The sequence below is a fragment of the Budorcas taxicolor genome, chromosome 17 (genome assembly GCF_023091745.1).
Source record: "Budorcas taxicolor isolate Tak-1 chromosome 17, Takin1.1, whole genome shotgun sequence".
Classification (NCBI taxonomy): Eukaryota; Metazoa; Chordata; class Mammalia; order Artiodactyla; family Bovidae; genus Budorcas; species Budorcas taxicolor.
In genome coordinates this window covers 72,647,221-72,668,884 of record NC_068926.1, presented here as the reverse complement: position 1 = coordinate 72,668,884, position 21,664 = coordinate 72,647,221, and the positions used below count along the sequence as shown (strand labels likewise).

At 65.1% G+C, this 21,664-nt stretch overlaps 1 protein-coding gene across 3 annotated transcripts in view; it reads left to right on the top strand.

Moving 5' to 3' along the window:
- LOC128062475 (protein HIRA) overlaps positions 1–21,664 on the top strand; it is a 46,304-nt gene that overhangs the window by 6,987 nt on the left and 17,653 nt on the right. The window contains exons 2-13 of one of the 3 annotated variants that reach the window (XM_052654956.1): positions 4,840–4,902; positions 5,727–5,837; positions 6,856–6,946; positions 7,914–8,008; positions 12,807–12,902; positions 13,581–13,741; positions 14,772–14,939; positions 16,131–16,244; positions 17,755–17,825; positions 18,264–18,369; positions 19,873–20,103; positions 20,734–20,819. In XM_052654956.1, coding sequence (XP_052510916.1) covers positions 4,840–4,902; positions 5,727–5,837; positions 6,856–6,946; positions 7,914–8,008; positions 12,807–12,902; positions 13,581–13,741; positions 14,772–14,939; positions 16,131–16,244; positions 17,755–17,825; positions 18,264–18,369; positions 19,873–20,103; positions 20,734–20,819 — 1,393 coding nt within the window. Of the gene's footprint in view, positions 1–4,839; positions 4,903–5,726; positions 5,838–5,930; positions 6,043–6,855; positions 6,947–7,913; positions 8,009–8,163; positions 8,231–12,806; positions 12,903–13,580; positions 13,742–14,771; positions 14,940–16,130; positions 16,245–17,754; positions 17,826–18,263; positions 18,370–19,872; positions 20,104–20,733; positions 20,820–21,664 lie in introns of those variants that run through there. The other 2 variants (XM_052654957.1, XM_052654958.1) reach the window with 2 other exon arrangements.

Here is a 21,664-nt window from a genome sequence, read left to right as displayed (position 1 = left end):
CCTGGGGAGACCCTGAGGAGGCAGACGAGGTGCCCGGCGCTCGCGGTCCACATCCTGCTGGGCAGAGTGGGCCGGATGCCGTGAGGCGGCCACACCGTTCCTGGGAGAGCAGACTGGCTCTGCGGGGTGGGGGGCGCCCATGAGGGGAGCAAGGGTCGGAGGGGAGAGCTGGTGGGCGCGAGAGGGAGGCGGGGGGCCGGGCGGCCGGGCCTCTGTGGAGAGTGTAGGCGCCGGGCCTGGAGGCAGGTGGCCGGGCCTCTGCAGACTGCAGGCTGTGGCACGGACGTGCACGCTTCGCACCTGCAGGGGAGCATATCCGCCCGCTGATGGCAGCCACAGGTGTTTGACACTTGTGTGTGTCCGGACGGGCACGTGGTTTAAGAAAACAGGCCGTGAGGGTCTGTGCACGTGGCTCCTGCTTCCTGAGTGGTAGCAGTTCTGCCTGTGTGGGCTCATCGGCGGGAACGGCCACGTGGGCCCAGCAGCCGGACAAGTGTGCCCATCTCCCACCCCACCTGCCCGCTTGTGTGCAGACGTGCGTGGTCTGGTTCGGGTTTGGTTAGCGTTTGTTCAAGTTGTGAGAATATGAGCGTAAGGTTTACCGTGTTGCCGCCTCCTACATGTGCTCTTTAGCCGTGTCCTGCGTGTTCACACTGTGGGGCAGCCAGTCGCCACGCATTTTCATCTTGCGAAACTGGAGCTGCCCCAGCCCTTGGCACCGCCATCCTGCTCCGTGTCTCTCTGAGTCTGACTCCTCTCGGGCTTTTGTACAAGTGGAGTCGTGCGGTGCCTGCCTCTGTGACTGGCTGATGGGGATGGACAGCATGTCCTCAGGCTCGTCCCTGTCGCCTCTGTCAGGATTTCCTTGCTTTTTGTTGCTGAATGATGCTCCACTGTGCAGACACACCACGGTTCCTCAGCCGTCATCCGCCACTGAGCCCTGGGGCTGCATCCCCCTCTTGCCTCTTGTGGATGAAGCTGCTGGGAACATGGGGTACAGATGCCTCCTTGAGACCCTGCTTCCAGTCCTTTGGGGCATAAACCTAGACGGGGAGTTGCTGGATCCCGGGTAGTTCTGGGCTTCCCTCGTGAGTCAGATGGTAAAGGGTCTGCCTGCAGTGTGGGAGATCTGGGTTTGATGCCTGGGTCAGGAAGATCCCCTGGAGGAGCGCGTGGCAGCCCGTTCCAGTATTCTTGCCTGAGAATCCCCATGGACAGAGGAGCCTGGCGGACTGCAGTCCGCGGGGTCGCAAAGAGTCGGACACAACTGAGCGGCTAGGCGCAGCCCAGCACGGCTCACTCCGTTCGCACTCCCCTGAGAGCTGCCGTGGGGGCTGCCCCAGTCCTTGTTCCCGCCAGCCCACGGGGTGCGTTTCTCCACCTCCTCCCCACCAGCCCTGGTCTCTACTTCTCTTTCTTTTCTTCTTACGGTGGCTGTCCTTTGGAGAACATCTGTCTGAGCCTCTGCCCGTTGCTTACAGGTGTCCGAGGTCTTCTCACCTGCTGGCGTCTGTCCGTCCCTGGCTGTGGCTTCGGGCCTCAGTGCTCCCTCGGCGTCTCTGTTGCAGGGCGAGGTCTTAGTTGCCCTGCCCGTGGCATGTGGGACCATAGTTCCTGGGCCAGGGATCAGACCCACCTCCCCTGCACCGCAAGGTGCGTTCTTATTCACTGGACCACCAGGGGGATCCCCCTTGGCCCATTTTGAATCAAAGTTTTGGAGGTTTTTTGTCATTAAGTTGTAGGAGTTTTCTGTATATTCTGGACACCTGATGTCACTTACCAGCGTCTCTCACATTTCACGGTGGCCTTTCTCCTCTGTTGATAGCACCCTCTGATGAGTGACAGGTTTCAGGAAATCCAGGTTGTCCCGTTTCTCTAACGCCCGTGCCTTTGCTGTCGCGTCTTAACAAACTGTTGCCCAATCCAGTGTCACGAAGCTTTTTCCTCCCTCTGCTTTCTTCTAAGAGTTCTTATAATGTTACGTTCAACATCCGGGCCCTTGTTCCATCTCACGTTGGTTTTTGTAGGTGGTGTTAGGTGAAGGTCAGGACTCGGGGGCCTCCTAAGGCCCGGGAGGAGGGTTCTGTCTGAGCGCCCCGGTCAGAACCGGCTTCGGTAGCTGACTCTCTTCCTGCCCAGTGGGGAGCTGCGTGCTGCTCGGATCAGCACCCCCAGACAGCACGGGAGTGGGGTGCTTGGGGGGTTAGGGTCAGGGCCGTCTGGGAGCAGAGCCCGAGGGTGGGCTGCCGGCTGCGGCGGCTCCCAGGGTGTCCCTCACTTGTGTCGCCGTCTCTGCAGAGCCCATCAGGGGTGCGTCTTTGTGGCTCCACAGCCGGCTCTCACGCTGCAGCCACAGCGCCACTGCCAGAGCCCCTCAGAGGTCCCTCCGTGTGTCCTCTGACCCGAGGCGCGCCCCTGCAGAGGAGACGGGTGCCAGCCTCGCTGAGCGCAGTGCGCCCTGCGCAGAGAGGCTCCGGACTGAGGCGCAGGCCACGGAGGCCCCGTGACGTGGAGCCCTCGTCTGCCTCCTCGGGCCAGCCGGCTGTCCTGTAGATTGGAGACCGGCCGCCCGTCTGGTGGATCAAGGTTCCGCTGCCTGTCTATAGATGAGGGTTCCAGCTGCCCGTCTATAGATGAGGGTTCCGGCTGCCCGTCTGGTGGATGAGGGTTCCGCTGCCCGTCCGTAGATGAGGGTTCCGGCCTCCCGTCCATAGATGAGGGTTCCGCTGCCCGTCTGGTGGATGAGGGTTCCAGCCGCCCGTCCGTAGATGAGGGTTCCGCTGCCCGTCCTTAGATGAGGGTTCCAGCCGCCCGTCTAGATGAGGGTTCCGCTGCCCGTCTAGATGAGGGTTCTGCTGCCCGTCTAGATGAGGGTTCCGCTGCCCGTCCTTAGATGAGGGTTCCAGCCGCCCGTCTAGATGAGGGTTCCGCTGCCCGTCTGGTGGATGAGGGTTCCAGCCGCCTGTCTAGATGAGGGTTCCGCTGCCCGTCCATAGATGGGGGTTCCGCTGCCCGTCTGGGTGGATGGGGGTTCCGCTGCCCGTCTGGTGGATGAGGGTTCTGGCCGCCTGTCTAGATGAGGGTTCCGCTGCCCGTCCATAGATGGGGGTTCCGCTGCCCGTCTGTAGATGAGGGGCCGCATAGAGAGCTGAAGTGCCTTCCTCGAGGCTGTGTAGCTGGCGGGCGGCAGGGCCTGGGCCCACCCCCGTTTCTGCCGTCCCCTCGTCCTCCAGCTCTACAGTGCCTTCTCCGTGAGAGCTGCTGCTGCTCCTGCCCCCGGGTGGCAGCCTGCCCCCGGGTCTGCACTCCTGGGTGGTGCCCCGTCTTCTGGCTGACCCTCCGCCTTGGGGGCTCAGGGCACCTGTGGTTTCTGCAGGAAGCCCCGGGCTGAGTTCAGTGGCTCCGCCCCCGGCTCCACGCTGAGGCTTGCGCCGTGTGCATCCTGCCTCCCTGGGGTTGTGCGTGTGCCGGGCCGGGCTCTGGGTGCTCCGGGTGGGTCTGCGGGCAGGTGAGTGTGCTGTGCTCCAGCCGGGCACGTGGGTGCTCCTTGCTGTACCACTTAGGACTGATGCCAGCTCAGCTCCGATGGCAGCTGCCCCGGCGAGTTGGCCTATGCAGCACACGGAGGAGCAGGCTTCTTGGGTTATCTTGTCCCCGCGCGTCCTTTCTCTTCCCCACGGTGCAGATGGCAGGGAACCGCCTTCACAGCGGCTTCCCTGCAGCCCCTCTGCCGCGGGGATGGGCGGCACGCCCCCATGCTGCCCACACCTGCCTTCCCGGGGCCACTGTGGACGGTATCTGGGCTCTCCTGAGACTGGAGGGGGCCTGTGTGGGTCTGTGCCCCGGGACAAGCTCTGGCGGTCGCTGCGCACGGGTGGGTGCTGCTGGGTCAGGGCCGACAGCTGCCAGGCAGAGCTGGCCTGTCCTGACAGCCGTGGCTTGGGGCCTGAGTGGCCGCTGCCTCCAGAGCGCAGAGCAGGAGCGCTCGGTGCCTGTGCCTGCCGCTCCCCGGCACCGCGGCATGACCAGGCGGAGGCCTTCCTCGGCCTCGTGGAAGCTTGCGCTTGGCTTCACCGTGGCCGTGCCCTCTGGGAGACGGTGCTGCAGGGAGCCACACTCCCGTTCGGTTCCCGCTTGCTGTCACGTGACACCGGAGCCTGACCCACGTGCCCACGTCCACCGTGCCCCTCTGTTGTGATGCAGACAGAGTGTCCTCAGCTGAGAGACCCCTGGCGACCGCCCCACATCTGTGTTGGTGACCGCTGATGTCCAGCTCACCGTCAGGCTGCTTGTGTTTCCCTGAGCCCCCTCCCTGGGCCGGGCCCAGGGCTGAAGGAGGCCGAGAGCTGCTGGGAGACGCCCGTGGGCGCAGAGAGTCTGCTGCAGGGCCTCTGCTGGTCAGTCTGCCCAACTGCCTCCAGCCTCGCGGGCCCCAGTGGGGCCTGGCCTTCCCCGCGGGGAGTGCCGTCTGATTGACCGTGGGGCTGCGCTCGCGGAGACGACTCCGTGACGCCGATGGGGCCCAGCTGAACCGGAGTGGGGCAGGTTGGGGGGTGCCCATTGCTGCCGCCCCTGGGACTGGGGCGGGCCGAGCTGCCTCCCAGACACGCCCACCTGGTGGTGACCTGGGTGAGTGTGGGGTCTGCAGGCCCAGCCCGCGGGCACAGGACGTTGCCCCGCTGTCGTGCCCGGGCGGCTGTGGGCAGCTCGCGCCATTGCTCGCTTGCGGCATTTGTTGGCAGCCTGCTGTCCCCTCGGGCGGTGGGCGGGCGGTGCTTGAGTTGCTGGTGTCTTGCGCGTGTGGGTCTGTGACTGTGTGTTTCTTTCCTCTGTTGCCAGGAAAACCAATATTTTCAGTTGATATTCACCCGGACGGGACCAAGTTTGCAACTGGAGGGCAAGGTAGGTTCTGGGGAGCAGCGGGGCGCTGTGCCCACCCTCGCCTGCCCCCCGCTCTGCAGCGCGCCCGTGGCAGCTCACGGCCGAACCTGGGGCTCAGTGCGCACTCCGAGTGTTCTGGCCGCAGGTTGATGTTCTGACCCCTGCTGAGTGGGCTCCTGGTTTAGGCAGCCTGCACCCCGGCTTCCTGAGCGCGGGGAGGCTGGTGGTCCCACGGCAGAACTGGAGGGGGCTGGGCGCAGGCTTCAGCCTGGTGTCACTGAGCGTCTCTCAGGGCTCAGGAGAGCTCCGCGCACTACCCGGGGCCGGGGCTCCGTCCTCATCCGCACGGGTGCGCCTGCCTGCCGGGCTGGCACCCTGAGGTCCGGGGCTGATGAGGAAGAGTCCTAAGATCCTGGCCGAAAGACCATCTTGGGGGCGCTGTGTAGAGATTTTGACACATCCATGTCCAGGCCCTTACTGGTTTTCGCTTCTGTACTGGAGAGTTAGAGAGGGGCTGCCCTTTTGGGAGTTCCCAGCAGTGGAATCCCTCCTGAGATGCTCAGGTGTGTGTGCCAGCAGAGTGCCCGCTGCCTGGCGGTGGGGAGGTGTGGGGTGCCCTGCACAGCCACTCGTCTCCCGGATTGGCACGAGGCCCCCCTGGGCCCCTGGTGGGCCCGTGTTGGAGGCCAGGCCAGGGTCGAGGGCAGAGCCCGGGCCTCCAAGCCCAGCAGCGCTTGTTTCCATTCATCTGCCCGGTCAGCCTGACTGTGTGCTGGGTGAGGGTGGGGCACGGTGTCCTGTGCCTGCTCCAGACTCCTTGAGTCGTTTCTGCTTCTCCGTTCCAGGACAGGATTCTGGGAAGGTTGTAATCTGGAATATGTCTCCAGTCCTCCAGGAGGATGATGAGAAGGACGAGAACGTCCCCAAGATGCTGTGCCAGATGGACAATCACTTAGGTATTTCAGGGTGGCCCTTTGCAGGCTTTGCGTGGTGGCACAGTGCCCAAGGTTAGCACGTGTGTTTATGATCAGAGAGCTCAGGCCGTGCGGCGCTAGCTCCCGTGGCCTGCTGTCTGACGCGCAGATCTTGGCTGCACACCGGGGTGAGTTATTCAGCAGAAGACCCGGCCCGCCCACAGAACCTCCTTTGGACAGTCCGCAGGTACCTCTGGTGATTTCCTGCTCACGAGCCATTCCCGCCTGATTCCACGGGGCTGTGGGACCAGTGGCCTGGAGGCAGTAGGGTTCCGGGGAATGGTGCCCATGAGACAGCTAAGCAGACGCCGGGCCAGCCGCCGTGGCCCTTGGGGCCTCTGCCAGGCCCTCGGGCTCCCCGACGGGGTCGCGGTGTCCTCTCCCACAGTAGCGCCGTAGTTGCCTGCCCTGGAGCATCTGGGGGCCGTACCCGGCTCTGGGGCCCGCCCAGCTGCCCCGGAGACGCTCGCTCCCAGTTACGTGCGCCCCCGTGGGCACTATGCCCCTCCCACCATCCACGTGAGGGCCACAGCCTGGACAGTGTCCTGTGTCGTGGGACTCGGGGGGGCTCCGACCGGCAGGGCCAGGGTCTCTGCCCGCTTAGTTGGCGCGTGCAGGGGAGTCTGCCTGCAGTTGGGAAGGAACTGGTAGGTGGCTTGAAGCCAGTTTGATGCTCTACCAAGCTGCTTCCCTGGATGCTCTGGAGAGGGCGTCTCAGCCTTTTCTCACGAGCCCTCCTGTGGAGGGTCGTCCCAGGTCAGAGACGTGTCTCAGCAGGCTGCACCCTGCTGATGCGAGGGATGTGAGTTCCCAGTTCCCAGAACGCACGCTCAGCACTGACCTCCCAGAGATGAGCGCCCCCGCGGGCCCTGCCCTGGGCGGGCGCTCGTGCACGTGGTCGGCGCCTCGCGCACCCGCTCCTGCCCCAACAGGACGGCCTTCCTGAGCTGCGCCTGCCGCCCGGCCCCACAGACGCTGATCTCTCTGTTTCTCTCCCCAGCGTGCGTGAACTGTGTGCGGTGGTCAAACGGTGGGATGTACTTAGCTTCCGGGGGAGACGACAAACTGATTATGGTGTGGAAACGGGCTACGTAAGCACTGTTTTCTTTTCTTCCGTCTTGTTCCTAGAAGCTTCTTTACTGGTCTTTATCCCACCCTGGCACCCAGAGCTCCAGCTTCAGGGATGGCAGGAAGTACATGTGCTTGGGGCAGCTACCCACCTGCCTGCAGACCAGCTCAGCACCCCCCAGGGCTGGCGCTGGTGGCCTCTCTGGTTTTGTCCTGCGAGTGAGGCCTCCCCACACACGGGGTCCAGAGCCCGCCCTCCTTGGCGTTGGCCTGCTCCCTCTTTCCCAGGGCTCCACGGCCCCCCGCCCCGAGCACCTGCAGCCGCAGCGCACCGTCTCCGGGGCCCCTCAGGTTGGGCCTGGGCCTCTGGGCCAGGCAGGCTAGGAACCAGAGGCCTCCCGCTCAGCCGGAGTGTCCCTGGGGCTGTGGCTAGGAGAGCCTGCCTGTAGCCTGGGTGGGTTCTGCCGGACGGAGGGTGTTAGCGGGGCACGCCTGCGGGGCCCGGGGGCCGCCCCAGTGCTGTTCCAGCCCCAGCGTCCCAGCAGGGAGTTCACGGCCCTGCAGGAGGGCCTCGGATTCTGTGGCTTCAGCCAACGTAGAATAACATATATGGTACCCAATTTGAGAAACAGAAGCAAATCACAATCCCACCAATAAAGGGAGCCGCAGGCTGTGTGTGTGTGTTTCCGTGTGTCCCGGGTTGTGCTCCAGCGTAGATGGCGTGAGGGAGCTCATTCGGAGTGACGTCCCGGGCTGTGCTCCAGTGTAGATGGCGTGAGGGAGCTCGTTCGGAGTGACGTCCGCGCCTGTGGCCACCACGCCATTCTGTCTCTTGAACACGTTGCCAAGGCTGGTCGGGCTGCGAGCGTCCACCCGGTGCGCAGATGCGGCCTTGCCCGCCCAGCCCGCGCCGTGCAGCCGGCCGCTGTCTGTCTGTCTGTCTCCGTGGCGCCCGCCCGGCCCCCCCCCGCTGACTCCTCTCTCGCACAGGTACATCGGGCCCAGCACCGTGTTCGGCTCCGGTGGCAAGCTTGCCAACGTGGAGCAGTGGCGATGCGTCTCCATCCTGCGGAGTCACTCAGGCGGTGAGTGGGCTGCCCGGGGGGGCGCCGCAGCGGCCCGTGGAGCGCGGGGCCCCGGCGCAGCCCTGCGTCTGGCCGCCCCGACCCCCGCCTGCTCCAGCGGCGTCAGTGTGCCCACTCCTGCCCTCATGGGCTGTGTGTTTATATCTTTAATGTAGAACTCCCCACGTCCCGCTGTTTATCCTGGGAACTGAGTCACTGCCTCATCAGTGGATCGCTAAGTCCGTAAGCGCACTTTCTTTATTCCGCAGAAACCCGCCCACGGGGCCCACTGGAAGCTCCTTGCTTGACTTTGAGTGTGTTTAGAGTGTCTTCAGTGGGCTCTTTCAGGTCTGGACTGAGGTGGACAGCACTCGGTCAGAGGCCAGGGACCCCAGAGTCAGGGCAGTTCAGTCTTCCTCCGAAAGCCTGCAGTCTGGCCGGGAAGGGCCGGGCAGGCGTGCCAGGGGGCTGGGGGCCGGCCGTGAGCTGGCCGCATCTCACCCGTTGCATCTGGGGGTGCCGGCCACATGTACAGGGCCGGTCCTAGAGGGCTCGTGGCCCTGCTGATGGGGGCCCTTACAGCCCTGGGGCCTGAGAGGGACCCTCCAGCCACTCTGTGGCAGAGGAGGTGGACTCGGGCTCAGGTGGAAACAGCCGGGGCCCAGCAGGGCCTGTGCGCATTAAGAGGAGACGGACTGGGGAGCTTCCAAGGCCGAGCAGCGGGGGAGCGGGCCCCTTGCGTGCCCGCAGAGCCAGCGGTGGGGGGTGTCCCCGAGCCCCTGGGGAGAAGCCTGCAGCTGGAGGGGGGTCGGGGGCCCACGCTGCAGACGGTGCTGGAAGGGTGAGCAGGGGCTGAGGGAGGGCCACTGGGTCACCCTGACGGAGTCAGCTACGTCTCTGGAACCCAGCAAGCTGCCCGTGAGGCTACCCAGGTGGGGGGCTCAGAGAGGACTTCCGTGGGCCCTCACCTGATACTGCGTCTAGCCCACCGCCCAGGGCTCCTCACAGGCAGGCAGAGCTGCTCACCTTCCGTGGGGGCACCTCCAGTGGCCAGTGTGAGTAAAACATTTAAGAAAAAGGATCCTTGAGAAAGCAGAGGCAGATGGGGAGAAAGCGTTGGGTCTTGAAAAGCAGCATGTGAAAACCACGTGCTGGGCGTGTGTGACCAGGGTGGGGAGAAACGCCCTGATAAGAGTGGAAGGTCTAGGAGCGCATCTCACCACGGTGGGCGCCGCCAGAGTGCAGTGTGGTGTGGAGTGTGGAGCTGAAGACAGAACACAGGAAGAAACAGGGTTTGCTAGAAAGTTCTGGTTTCCACAGTTGATGCCACAGGGTCAGGAAACCCTGAGCAAATGGTAACCATCGGGGAGGCTGGGAGTCACCTTCAGAAATGGCTCCTGAGCCCACTTTATCTGTTGAGGCATGGTTTCTGACTATTAAGAATTATTCTGAAACCTACACATACTTATTCTTCAAAGGAAGCTACAACCCTGCCTTTCCAACAAATATGAACAAAGCTGGAAAAATCAGTAACACCAGAATACTTGTGAATTTAATAACATTTGACAGCAGTGATTCATTTTCACCAAGTGTGGTTTATAACAGAAGAATTTTGTATTGTGGGGCTCTGTTCACATATGTTAACATACTAGGAAGTTAGGTAAGCAAAGCCAGGGTTAGCCTGGGGCATACTGAAATGAATATTAGGTTATTCAGCATCAATTCCTAATAAAAATCTTCTTTCTTTTTTAAGTTGCCATAGATAACTGTTCCCTTACTGTGATAAGGTCTTCCCTGGGTCTTTGGGAGCAAGGGCAAACAGAGGCCACAGTTGAGCCTTGTCCTGTTGGTTTGGAGAGGAGACGGGCGTGGGAAACAGAGGCCGCAGTGGAGCCTCGCCCCATTGGTTTGGAGAGACGGGCGTGGGTGGTGTCACCACGTCACTCCTGTGGGATCTCTGCACTGCAGTTAGACAGAGTCAGAAGGTGCGCAGGGGTGCCTTGGAGGTCCAGCAGGGAGGGCGCAGCCCTCTGCCTGCTGGATGCCGAGCTCTGTCCCTGGTCTGGGGACAGAGACCCCACCAGCTGTGTCAGTTCAGTCGCTCAGTCGGGTCCGACGCTGCGACCCCGTGGACTGCAGCACGCCAGGCCTCCCTGTCCATCACCAACTTGCGGAGTTCACTCAAGTCGGTGATGCCATCCAGCCATCTCAAGCTGCGTGGTGTACCAAAAAAAGAGAGTAGGTGAACTGGAAAATAATGCAAAGCAAGACGATGTGAGGAGTGAAGCTCCGAGGGCTCATGGAGCGTCGGAAAGCACTCCAGACTAATGGAAGGAAGTTGCTAGTTGGCCTCACATAAGAAAGCTTCGGCTCCTCAGCAATAGCCAAAGGTTGGCAGGAGCCAGAGTGGCGGCTGGAGTGCCCGGGGCGGGAGGGGGCGCCGAGCAGCTTCACTCAGACTCCTGAGGAGGCCTGGAAGGTGGTGTCCGGGGGGAGCGAGAGCCGAGCAGCTTCACTCAGACTCCGGAGGAGGGTCTGGAAGGTGGTGTCCGGGGGGGAGAGCGGAGGGCAGGGAGGGGACGGGCACCTGGCCCCACCAGGCCGAGGGGCCCGCAGGGCAGTCGCCCAGGGTGTGGCCGTGGGCCTGGGGCCGGGGCACTCGGCTGAGTGAGGCAGAGCAGCGCGGGGCCCTGGGCTGTGGGGCGGGGGGGACCCACAGTGGCATCTGGGTGAGGGCCTGTCGGGCTGCGGGGGTCATGGCGGTGAACTCGGGGCGGGTGGTCGGGCAGATCCGGGGAGCAGAGCGGAGGTTGGGGGTGGGGGCAGACCTGTGAGCTGGTCGGGGGGGCCCAGTGCAGGGGCTAACAGCGGGGCCGGGGCCCGGGGCGCGGCTGAGTCGTGGGAGGGGGGAAGTGAAGATGCTGAGAGCTTCAGGGTGAGCCCCCCCGCCCCCGCTCCACAGCTGCCTGGGCACCAGGGGTCGCGTCGGCCCGTCGGCCACGGGGCAGCCACGTGGAGGCCGTGGCCTTGGCGGGCGTGGTTCCTGCAGGTGTGGTCCGGTTCAGGCCCAGTTGGCAGGGCTTAGGAGAGACCTGGGCCTGGAACTCGGTGGAGCCTGGCTGGTCTCCTGCAGAGACAGGGCGAGCGCCGGCACGGGCAGGGGTGGGCCGGGCCGTCACGGCGGGAAGAGCCATCGGAGCGTCTGGGGGAGCGGTGGGGTGAGGCCAGGGAGGACTCCTGGGCGTGGCCTGGGGGCAGTGGCTGAGGCCAGGAAGCCAAGGTCGTTGGTGCAGGTGGAAGACTCTTAAGGCTGTCAGAGAAGCCGTCCTCTGGGGATGGCAGGATGGAATGACGCTGGGGAGTTGGTGAGCGCGACAGCAGTGGGGCGAGCGACTCAGGTGCTTGGTCTGAAGGCAGGTGCTCCGAGCTGGTGCGCGGGGAGGTTGTGTCCCTTGTGGATATTGACCACAGACTCGGCAGTGGCTCTAGAGGGCCTCTGGTAGGGCGAGTCGGGACGTGGGGGAAGCTCACACAGCGGGATGGACGTCGAGGAGGCCGCGGGCTCCTGAGAACGCAGGGCTGTGAGTTCTGGTCTGGCCACGGCGCCCCCTGGTGCAGTGCCAAGGCCCCAGAACCGGAGGAAAGCGTCGTCCAGAGGTGATGGGTCAGCAGCCACGCAGCAGCTGGCGGGGCCGAGGAGGCCGCGTGAGCTCAGCTGCAGACCGCGTGGCGTGCTCCAGCCGTGAGAGGTGCGCGGCAGAGGAGATGGAAGGAGCGCTCGCCCCCCAGACCACCAGCAGAACGGATGTTTGTCATAGTTAACAAAACAAGATAAAATATAAAAGAAGTAATTTTTAAAAGTACCGCAAGGGAGAGTAACAGACTTGACGACGATAACCTCCTACAGGAAGGAAAACTGATGGAATCGGCGGCTGACGTCTGTGTTATCCGCAGTTCAGGAAATTGCTAAGAAACTCACCTCCCTTCTGGAGCCCTACCTGAGCAGGCCTCTGCTCTAGGCCTTGGAAGCACAGGGGTCTGGGGTGTGCGTGGAGCCCCCAGCACCCACCCAGGCCCCAGAGGTTCCTGTGCCGCCTGCTATAGACCTGCCTTCACCTTAGACCGCCCCCCGCAGCCTCCTCCCAGCACACGGGGGCACCAGGGGAGGCCACAGACAGTGTCAGAATGACGGGCAGTCTTGCCAAGTAAACAAAGATAGACTCAGCGGGCTAGAAGGGAGCCATCCTGAAGCTAAAAAGGAGGCTTTGAATCAGCATGCTCACAGCACGTGAGGAGCCCCCGCCCACAGGCGCCCCACATGCGAGGTGTGCAGAGTGCCGTGGGTGCCAGAGCCTGCTCCCGGCCCGCGCCCGCAACGCAGAGGGGGTCGGCAGGAGAGCTTGTGCTGCCCCCGAGGAGCTCGCGGCCTGGAGGAGAGGGCCCGACGGCTCTTGAGTGGCGGCTCTTTCTGTCTTTGCCCCCAGCCGTTGCTCCGTACACCCCGTGCCCAGCCAGGTGCTGCGCTCGGAGGAACCAGAGCGCCCTCGGCCGTCTTGCCCCCTCTGCCGGGGCTGCCACTCTTCATCTGAGGGTGGGCGGGGCCGCTGGGCGCTCCAGGCCTCCTGTCCAGTTGCAGGGCCTGAGTGGGGAGTGCTTCAGGGTGGTTTGGAAAGTCTAGCGATGGTGGTCCCGGGTCAAGTCTGCCCAGCCGTGAGACGCCTGGGGCCGCTGACTGACCAACCGGCCGGCAGGCAGGGTGGAGCTGTGTGTGTGCACCCACGCCACGGTGAGAGACTGACCGCCCGCCCTTGTCTTCCAGATGTGATGGACGTTGCGTGGTCCCCCCATGACGCCTGGCTGGCCTCGTGCAGCGTGGACAACACTGTGGTCATCTGGAACGCCGTGAAGTTCCCAGGTCTGCGCCGCCTCTGCCCCGGCGGTCTGGCCACGGCGCCCCCTGGCGGTGGCTGCGGCGGGTGGTCTGGGTCCCCTCGGCTGGCCTCTCAGGGTCTTGCCAGTAATTCAGGTCTCTGTCGACCGTGTTTAAGGTTTGAAAGTTGACTTTAGAGACAGCAGTAGCCAAGCCCCTGTGCGGCCACGTGCCATCTAGTACGCCCTCCCCGCGGGATCAGCCTCTGCCCCCTGCGTCTCTCTGTGACGCCCTTGGGCACGAGCAGGCGAACACGTTCCCTCTGCAGAAAGCTCATTTCCCTGCTGACAGGCTGGAATCCCTCCCAACAGCAGAGCCCACCCAGCCCTGCGTTTCCAGCCCACGAGGTGCTTCCTGTTTCCTGCCCTGCCGGGGCGGGTCCCGTCTTGCATACCCTCGTCCTCAGCGAGGACGAGCAGGGACCCCACGGTGCAGGGCCCGCCCCCGTGCGGTCAGGGCGGCTCTGGCAGGTGGCCTCCTGTCCAGAAGGGAGACTAGCCTCAGGGCTGCGCTCCCAGCAGGACAAGGGGCGCGGCCGGGGCCGGGGGCTGGCCGGGACGGCTCCTGAAGCCCCCTCTCTTGGCCGGCCGGCCCCCTGCCTGTGTTTCTAGACAGAGTTTTCCCCTGGTGAAGTCTTTCCAACGCTTCTTATTTGTGCTGCAGAAATCCTAGCCACTCTGAGAGGCCATTCTGGCCTGGTGAAGGGCCTGACCTGGGATCCTGTCGGTAAATACATTGCCTCTCAAGCTGACGACCGCAGCCTGAAGGTGTGGAGGACGCTGGACTGGCAGCTGGAGACCAGCATCACCAAGCCTTTCGACGAGGTGAGGGCCCACAGCCCCCCGCCCACCCGCACCCGCACTGCCTCTGGCACGGGGCCGAGCTGCGGAGCCCAGCCCTGGGGGAGCCCAGAGTTGTTCCTTTCCCGGGAGCTATGAAACAGCCGCCTTGCAGTGGCGAGGCCTATGCGGCTTGGCGCTGAAGCGAGTGCAGCACGCCGCCCCCAGGCGGGGTGGAGGCAACGCCGGCAGGCGTGTGCGCTTGCCGACCCCTGCCCTGGGGGCAGGCGGCCTGTGCGGGGCCTTGGCGGCCGTGCGCAGCGTCCACGCGGGCGACTGCAGTGGCTCGCGTGCCGCTCTCCCTTCCCTCGTCGGAGTCCTGCCTTCACGCGGGGCCGGAGCTGGGGGTCGCCGTGGTCGGGGAGACACTTTCCCGGCCCCTCCGCGTGTGCGCGCTGCCGTGTCCGGCCGTCCTGGTGCAGGGGTGTCCCCACCCTGCTCTCGGGCTCTGCCTGGTGGGCCTTCCTCCACGCCTGCGTAGCCTGGGCCCTAGCCGCCTCGGCCTTCGGGCTGCCCAGGGCTGACCCTGAGCTTCAGCCGCTGCTCTTAGAGCAGTGTCACCTCCGCTGCAAGAGGCCCGGTGCCAGGGCCGCCTGGGTCGGGAAGCAGGGCCTCTCTGCTGTGCCCTTGGCAGTTTGTGCGGACTTCGCCAGCCTCTCCTTGGCTGGTGGCTTCTCCAGGCTGCAGGGAGGAGAGGGCTCAGGAGAGCAGCTGGGCCCTCGTGGTCCCTGCTGCCGTGCCAGGACAGGCTCGCAGCCAGACCCCCGAGGGTCAGCGGGGCTCCGTGGCGGCCACAGCACCTGCTCTGCAGACCCCTGTGGGCTCCCCGGTGCTGGGCGGAGGAGGGTCTGTGGTCAGAAGCAGTGGACGGGTGCCGTCTGGCCGGCCCTCAGCCTGTGCGCTGAGCAGTGGGGCGGCAGCAGAGCCGCGCGGCGCTGCTCAGCCTGAGTCCTGGGGCGGGTTTTGCTCCCGGCATTGGCCTTGGGCTCCACTCAAGCACAGGTGCTCCTTGCAGTGTGGAGGGACGACCCACGTGCTGCGGCTCAGCTGGTCTCCGGACGGGCACTACCTGGTGTCCGCCCACGCCATGAACAACTCCGGCCCCACCGCCCAGATCATCGAGCGGGAGGGCTGGAAGACCAACATGGACTTTGTTGGGCATCGGAAAGCTGTGACCGTCGTGGTGAGTCTGCTGGGCCTCTGGTTGGCGGCCGACAGTGCCGCCTGAGCGGGACCCTCGCAGCCTGGGCCAGGCCGTGCTCCCCAGGCTCAGGCCACATGTGGAACTGAGGCGGCAGCCTCCGAGGGCCAGCACACGTTGTCATCCGGTTCTTCTTTCCTTTAAACTAGTTACAGAACACATCCCGTGTGTCTTAAGGGCAAATGGATGTGATGATGAGTATCACTGGAGTCAGGCTTTGTTAGGACTACTGTGCGCCCAGCCTGGCCCTTTCGCGTGTGTGGGCCTGCCCGAGGGCACTCAGGCTGGCAGCCCTGACAAGTGGCCCACTCCCCAGTCTCCCTGAGACCCATCCGCGGCTGGCGTGGCGCCAAGACCGCGCTGTGAGTCAGCTGACCCGCCTGGTGGTGGCGATCAGACTCCTGGGGAGCGTCCTCACAGGCCTGAGGCAGGCTGTGGAGCAGCCTGTGTGAGCCTGACTTGGTCAGCTGTGGGCCACGAGCAGAGGAAGCAGAGGGCGTCTGAGGCTGACAGGGCAGGGAGTCGTCCAGAAGCCTGCTCTCAGGCCTGTGTCCATCAGACAGGCTCGTCCTTCCCGCACTTGGTGATGAACATTAGATGTTCTGGCCTGAACTCTGTGTCTTAAACAGCTAAAAGCAGCTGTGTTGGTGACACCGCCTTCAGGGGGGGCTCTGTTGGAGCCGGGGGCTCGGGGGTTGGCTACTTTGCAGGGCTCGCCACGTGGCTGCCCGGTGCTTCCGCGGGACACTCGCCCCAAGGCCTCCCAGCCTCCAGGCCCAGGGCCCACGCCTCTAATGCATCTTTCCCGTCTCCCCACACCGGCCATCTTCCTGCCTCTGGGACGAGACCCCACTGGGCCACCTGTGTGCGTCTCATATTTGGTGTAGGGCAGGCATCCCCAGCCCCTGAGGACCACCGTGTGGCAGGTTAGAAAGGGGACTGTGAGCGAGCGAAGCGTCATCTGTTCACAGCTGCCCCCCTTTCCACGCACCCCGCCTGCCCTCTGCCTCCTGCAGAATCTCAGGAGCGTGAGCCACCGCACCCGACCCGGTCTGTGGAAGACCATCTTCCGCCAGACTGGTCTCTGGTGCCGGAAAGGTTGGGGACCGTCACTGCAGGGGGCCTGCCTGATGCCCGATTAGTTACTGATTCGCCTTTGTCGTTTGGCTGCAGAAATTCAACCCTAAGATCTTCAAGAAGCAGCAGAAGAACGGTGGCTCCGCGAAGCCCAGCTGCCCGTACTGCTGCTGCGCCGTAGGCAGCAAGGACCGCTCGCTGTCCGTCTGGGTGAGGCCCCCGGGGGTGGGGCGGGGCTGTCTGTCTGGGCGAGCACCCCTGAGCTCGCGGCCGGGGGTGGGGGGCGGCAGGGAGAGGAGAGACCCCACTCTGGTGGCAGGCAGTGGGCTCTGCCCTGCGCGGGGCCTGGCCAGGAGAGGCTGGCCCGCTGCCGCGGACCCTGGATCCAGGCTCAGGGAGCGTCACAGCAGCCAGGCTGCAGTTGACACGTGGCGCCGGCCTTCCTTTCCTTTAAGAGACCTTTTGTATCGACACGGAGCCCCCAGGGGCAGCCACCTGCAGCGTGCAGATGGTCACGTGTGGCTTCCGTGGAGCCCGGCGCCACTCCGCAGCGTCTGCCGTGTGCCTGGGCCTTCCTGTCTGGGGCGTCACACAAAAGCGGTTGCCCGGGCGTTATCGTCTGCACTGTCTAGCTGTCCCCGGGCGCGCCGGGGTTGGCATTTGTGTGTCGCTGCGGCAGCAGTAGTTTACTCCTCACGGCTGACTCCCTGTAGACAGTGGGTCTGGAGTTGCAGGACTGGAGGTTATCCCCGGCTGCATTTGGGACAGTTGTTGATGGCAGAGCAATCCCCGACCCTGCCCCAGACCTGGGCCTGGTGTGTCGTGGGCAGTCCAGCTGTGCGCTCCCTGAGCTCCATCGACCTGGTGCTCTGAGCAAAGTCTCGCTGCCGGAGCTCAAGTCGACAGGTGCCCCGCTTCCGAGGGCCTGCAGGTGGGACTGTGGGCAGAGGGCCAGGCTGGGTCTCTCTGGAGAGAGGACTCAAAGGGCGAGGTTCCCATGGGCTCCAGGCTCAGGGTCCAGCCCCATCCTCAGGACCGGGCTGGCCCACAGGGCCTCCTGCCCGCGAGGTGGGTTCCCGGGCCCTGGGCCAGGCGGGCCAGCCCCGTGTGTGGGAGCCCGACCTGCTAAATGTGGGGGCCTGTGCTCGGCCGCGTGGGGGCCCTGGGGCGTGAGCATGCAGGTCAGGTGGGAGCGTGGCCTCAGACGCAGGCTTGCACGGGATGTGTGACACGCGCTGCGTCACGCTCTCAGCGGGCAGTCCAGTGCCTGACTTTAAGAGCGTACGCTGCGTGTCCCAGCACAGAAGAAAGTGGTTAGTAGCGGCGACCCGGGGCCTGGTCCAGGGCAGCGTGAGCCTGTGAGGGGCGTGACGCCGCTCCTGCAGAGCCTGGGTACGCCCAGGGGGCTGGTCTTGCCTGAGGCTGTGCTGTCCTGGGACCTGCCTTGGCCGCCTCCTCCCCTGTGGCCCTGGCACCATCCCTGCTTGAGAGGCCTTCCAGAACCCCCGGGCGTCGCTGGGGGTGTGGTGTGTGCACAGCCGTCTCCCCGGCCCGGCTGTGTGGATCCGGCGGGCTGGGGCCCACCGCTGGGGTCTTGGTGGTGGGCTGAGCGGGCTTGGGGGCGCCCCGTGTGCCAGCGCAGCTGCACCGAGGCGCTCTGTCCGGTGGCGGCTCTGAGCCACGCGAGCGGGGCGGCCTCACTCGCTCACTCGCCCCCCAGCTCACGTGCCTGAAGCGGCCTCTGGTGGTCATCCATGAGCTGTTCGACAAGTCCGTCATGGACATCTCCTGGTGAGCGGGCCTCGGCGCGGGGCACGGCCCGGCGGGGGGGCGCTGGGGCCCGAGGCCCGTGCTGTGGTCGGGGCTGCGGGGCTGCGGGGCTGGGCCCGGGGTCCCAGCCGGGGCAGACCCCCAGTGTACGCGTCAGGAGGGCCGGAGCAGACCCCCAGTGTACGCGTCAGGAGGGCCGGAGCAGACCCCCAGTGCACGCGTCAGGAGGGCCGGAGCAGACCCCCAGTGCACGCGTCAGGAGGGCCGGAGCAGACCCCCAGTGTACGCGTCAGGAGGGCCTAGAGCCCCAGTGTACGCGTCAGGAGAACCGGAACAGACCCCCAGTGTACGCGTCAGGAGAACCAGAGGAGACCCCCAGTGTACGCGTCAGGAGGACCGGAGGGCCTAGAGCCCTCCGGGATGGGCTTGCTTCTGGCTGCCGACGGCCGTCTCTCCTAGGACCCTGAACGGGCTGGGCATCCTGGTGTGCTCCATGGACGGCTCCGTGGCGTTTCTGGACTTCTCCCAGGACGAGCTGGGGGACCCCCTGAGCGAGGAGGAGAAGGTAGGAGCCTCGTGGCTCTGGGCCCCTGCAGCCTGCACGGGCTCACTGCTTCCCGAAGCGCCCCTGGGCTCAGCCTCTTCCAGCCTGTTGCCCTCACAGATAAAGCTCTGTTCATCCAGAATCCGTCTCAGTCACAAGCGGGCCTGGGCGTCTTTCCTTGAGCCGACAGCCGCCCCAGGAACATGGAGGGGCTGCCAGGCACCCATCTGTCCCATGTCCTGGGCTGATGCGGCCTTGGGTCGGCCATCAGGACAGGGAGGGCCCCTTTCCTGGCACCCCCATCTGCCAGGTCCAGGGCCATGCGCTCCACCCCCTCCAGTCAGGGCTGCTCCAGCTTGCTAGCCCGTGAGCACGTCCCTCCTTGGTTAGCCTGAGGTCTAGGGGCAGAAGTGGGAGCCTCCTGTGGCTGGGCCGGGCCTCTTCCACGCGTGGTTTGCCCAGGACTTGTGCCGGCGCGTCCTTGGGGCCCTGCACGGGCCAGCGCAGCTTTCCCTGCCTCGGCTCCGAGCTCACTTCCCTCGAGCAGGTCCATGCCAGCTCTCCTCTCTAGGGGCCCACTGTTGCTGGGAGCCCCTCGGAGCCCACTGTGGGGACCCCGCTACGACATCACCCTTTGGGCGTTGGGATCTGCCTGGCTCAGGGCCCTGGGCTGGCCTGGCACCCATAGTCCTGACCCGTGGGAGGCGAGTGAGTCCACCACCTAGCTCTTCCCTCCCCCGCTCAGCATCTCCGGGTGACCTCCCTTTGCCCTTGAGAGCTGTGACCGGCCTGGGTGCAGGCAGGGCCCCTTCGTTGGAGGCATGCTAAGGCTGAGCTCCGAATCCTGAGGCTCCAGGGCCCAGGGGAGGGGCTCGTGGCCCCAGGCCACCCTGCCCGGGTCTGTCCTGCTGGCAGGTCTCCCGCGGCCTCTGTCCTGGGCGCTGGCACACCCAGCATGCACCTTCTGCTTGTGCCTCCAGCCACACCCATGTGTTGCGGCCACTGTCCCCAGTCCCATGGGTGGCTTGCGGCCCAGGACTGCTGAGGTCTGGGAAGGTGGGCGGGCCCTGCTCATGACGAGAAAGGTTCCCCTGGCCCGCACGCCAGGCCTTCCCTCGCTATCAGGTGGGGACCTCCAGCCTCGCAGGGCTCCTCTGGCTGTGGGAGGAGGTTCTGGGTCTGGGATCTGGTTCCTAAGAAGCCTTTGGGTCCTTGCAGTGGTTTAAGAGCCTCGTGTTACAACCCGAGGGTCTCGATTTCAGTTCAGCGAGAGTTTCTTGCCATTTGTTCTGCGTCAGACCTGCCATAGGGTCAGGCATTCACTCGCATCCCCAGGTATAGACGCCTTGAAGGCTCTGAGTGCCCAGGGAGGGTGCAGGGCCGCTCCGGACACGTAGTCAGCAGCAGGCAGGCCGCGGGAGGGCTCGGGGACCCTGCCCGGGGCCCCGTCTTCCCTGAGTGGGGAGCTACTCACAACTTGCCCACGGGTGGGCAGCGTCACACCCCTCACTCGGCCTTCCCCAGAGCCGCATCCACCAGGCCACCTACGGCAAGAGCCTGGCCATCATGACCGAGGCCCAGCTGTCCACCGCTGTCATCGAGAACCCCGAGATGCTACAGTACCAGCGCAGGCAGCAGCAGCTGGACCACAAGGGCCCCGCGGCCAGGGACGCCACGCCCGCGGCCAGGGACACGGGCTCTGCCCCCTCGGTCGCCGGCGTCGTCAACGGGGAGAGCCTGGAGGACATTCGGAAGGTGAGGGCTGGGCCTGGCGCCCCGAGGACACTGCCCACAGCCTTTCCAGAGAGGTGGACACAGGGCAGTGGGCCTCGGGCCCTGCCCTTCGGAGACTGTCAGCTCCGCGTCTTTCCCTGGGTGCCGTGCTCCCCTGGGGTGCGGGTGCGGGTGTGGGTGCGGGTGCGGGTGAGGGGGGTGGGAAGGGCAGCGACGGAGCCGGGGGCTAAAGCCATCCCCAGGTGCTCGTGCAAGGCGCCCCCCGCCCCCGGTGGAGCACGCACAGGGTGCGGCTGGAGCCCTCGGTTATGAGCCTTCGGTGGGAAGTTTTTACAAACCATGGTTTAGAGGCAGGAGGTCAGGTCTCGCCCGGTAGGTGACTCCGCGTGGAGCCTGTGCTTGTGGCTGCACGGCTGGCCCGGCGCGTATTCGCTGCCTGGAGGCCCAGTCAGGTGGGCCCTGGAGGTGGAGGCGAGGGGCTGCTGGACCCACTGCCCCTCAGGGTGAGGTCGAGCACGCGTCCTGAACCAGCGGCTCCGTCTGGTTGCATCCGAAAGGCCGTAGCGTGGGGAGCTGGGGCTCGCGTCCTTGCAGCCCTTGCCTGCTCACAGGCACTGACGCATCTGCTTTCGTTTGTCTCTCCTTTGCCAGAACCTTTTGAAGAAGCAGGTTGAGACGCGGACCGCAGACGGTCGGAGGAGAATCACGCCGCTCTGCATAGCACAGCTGGACACCGGGTACTCGCTCTCCCCGCGCCTGCTCCGGGCGCTCTTCCTCTCTCCTTCCGCGGCAGCTCTGTCACTGCCCAGCCGGCACAGGCTCGTGGGCGGACGGGGCGAGCTGAGCCCGCTTCTCAGAGCCCTGCCCCCTGGCGGCGCTGCAGGTGGGCTTGTCGAGGCGCCTCCGTGGCTTTGCCGTGTCCACGCAGCTGGCCCCGCTTCATTGAAGACGCCAGGGTGTCTCGTACGCTTTCGTAGCACCCTCTTTCTCCGCGGGAGAGAAGCGTGTGCGCGATGCTGAAAGCAGCGTCGCCCACGGCCCAGGCTCAGATTCAGTCTCTGCTGGCACCGTGCGGCCCGCTGCCTCCGTTTGCTCCTGGTCCTTGACCTCGTGTCCACTTTAACAGCTGGTTCTCTGAGGCACTAGCTTGCAGAGGGTCCAGGTGCCAGCCTGTGAACGCGCCGTGCCTTACCTAGCCAGCCCCGTGACTGTGGACGTGCGGAGCGTGCGGAGGGCTGCGCCTGTCCGTGCGTCTGAGCACCGCTCCGACTATTCCCTCGGTGCGCTTCCCAGAACCGGGCGTGCAGGGCGGGGCCCAGGCTGGCAGTGGGTTTGGTGGGCGTCGGCTGCTGTGGTGGCATCTGTAGTCGGGCTGGCTTTTGGGTTGGTCACCCTCCCCACAGTGAGGACTCGGAGGGCGAGTGTGAGGAACAGGCCGTGGGTGGAGGTGACCCGCTCCCCTCCGCCCGTCTGCACGGGCATCGTGCGCAGCAGCGCTCTGCGCTCCGCTCGTGCTCCTCCCGGGGCTGTTCTCAATCTCCCCTGAGGGCCACGGAGACCCTCAGTCACCGACGCACGGACC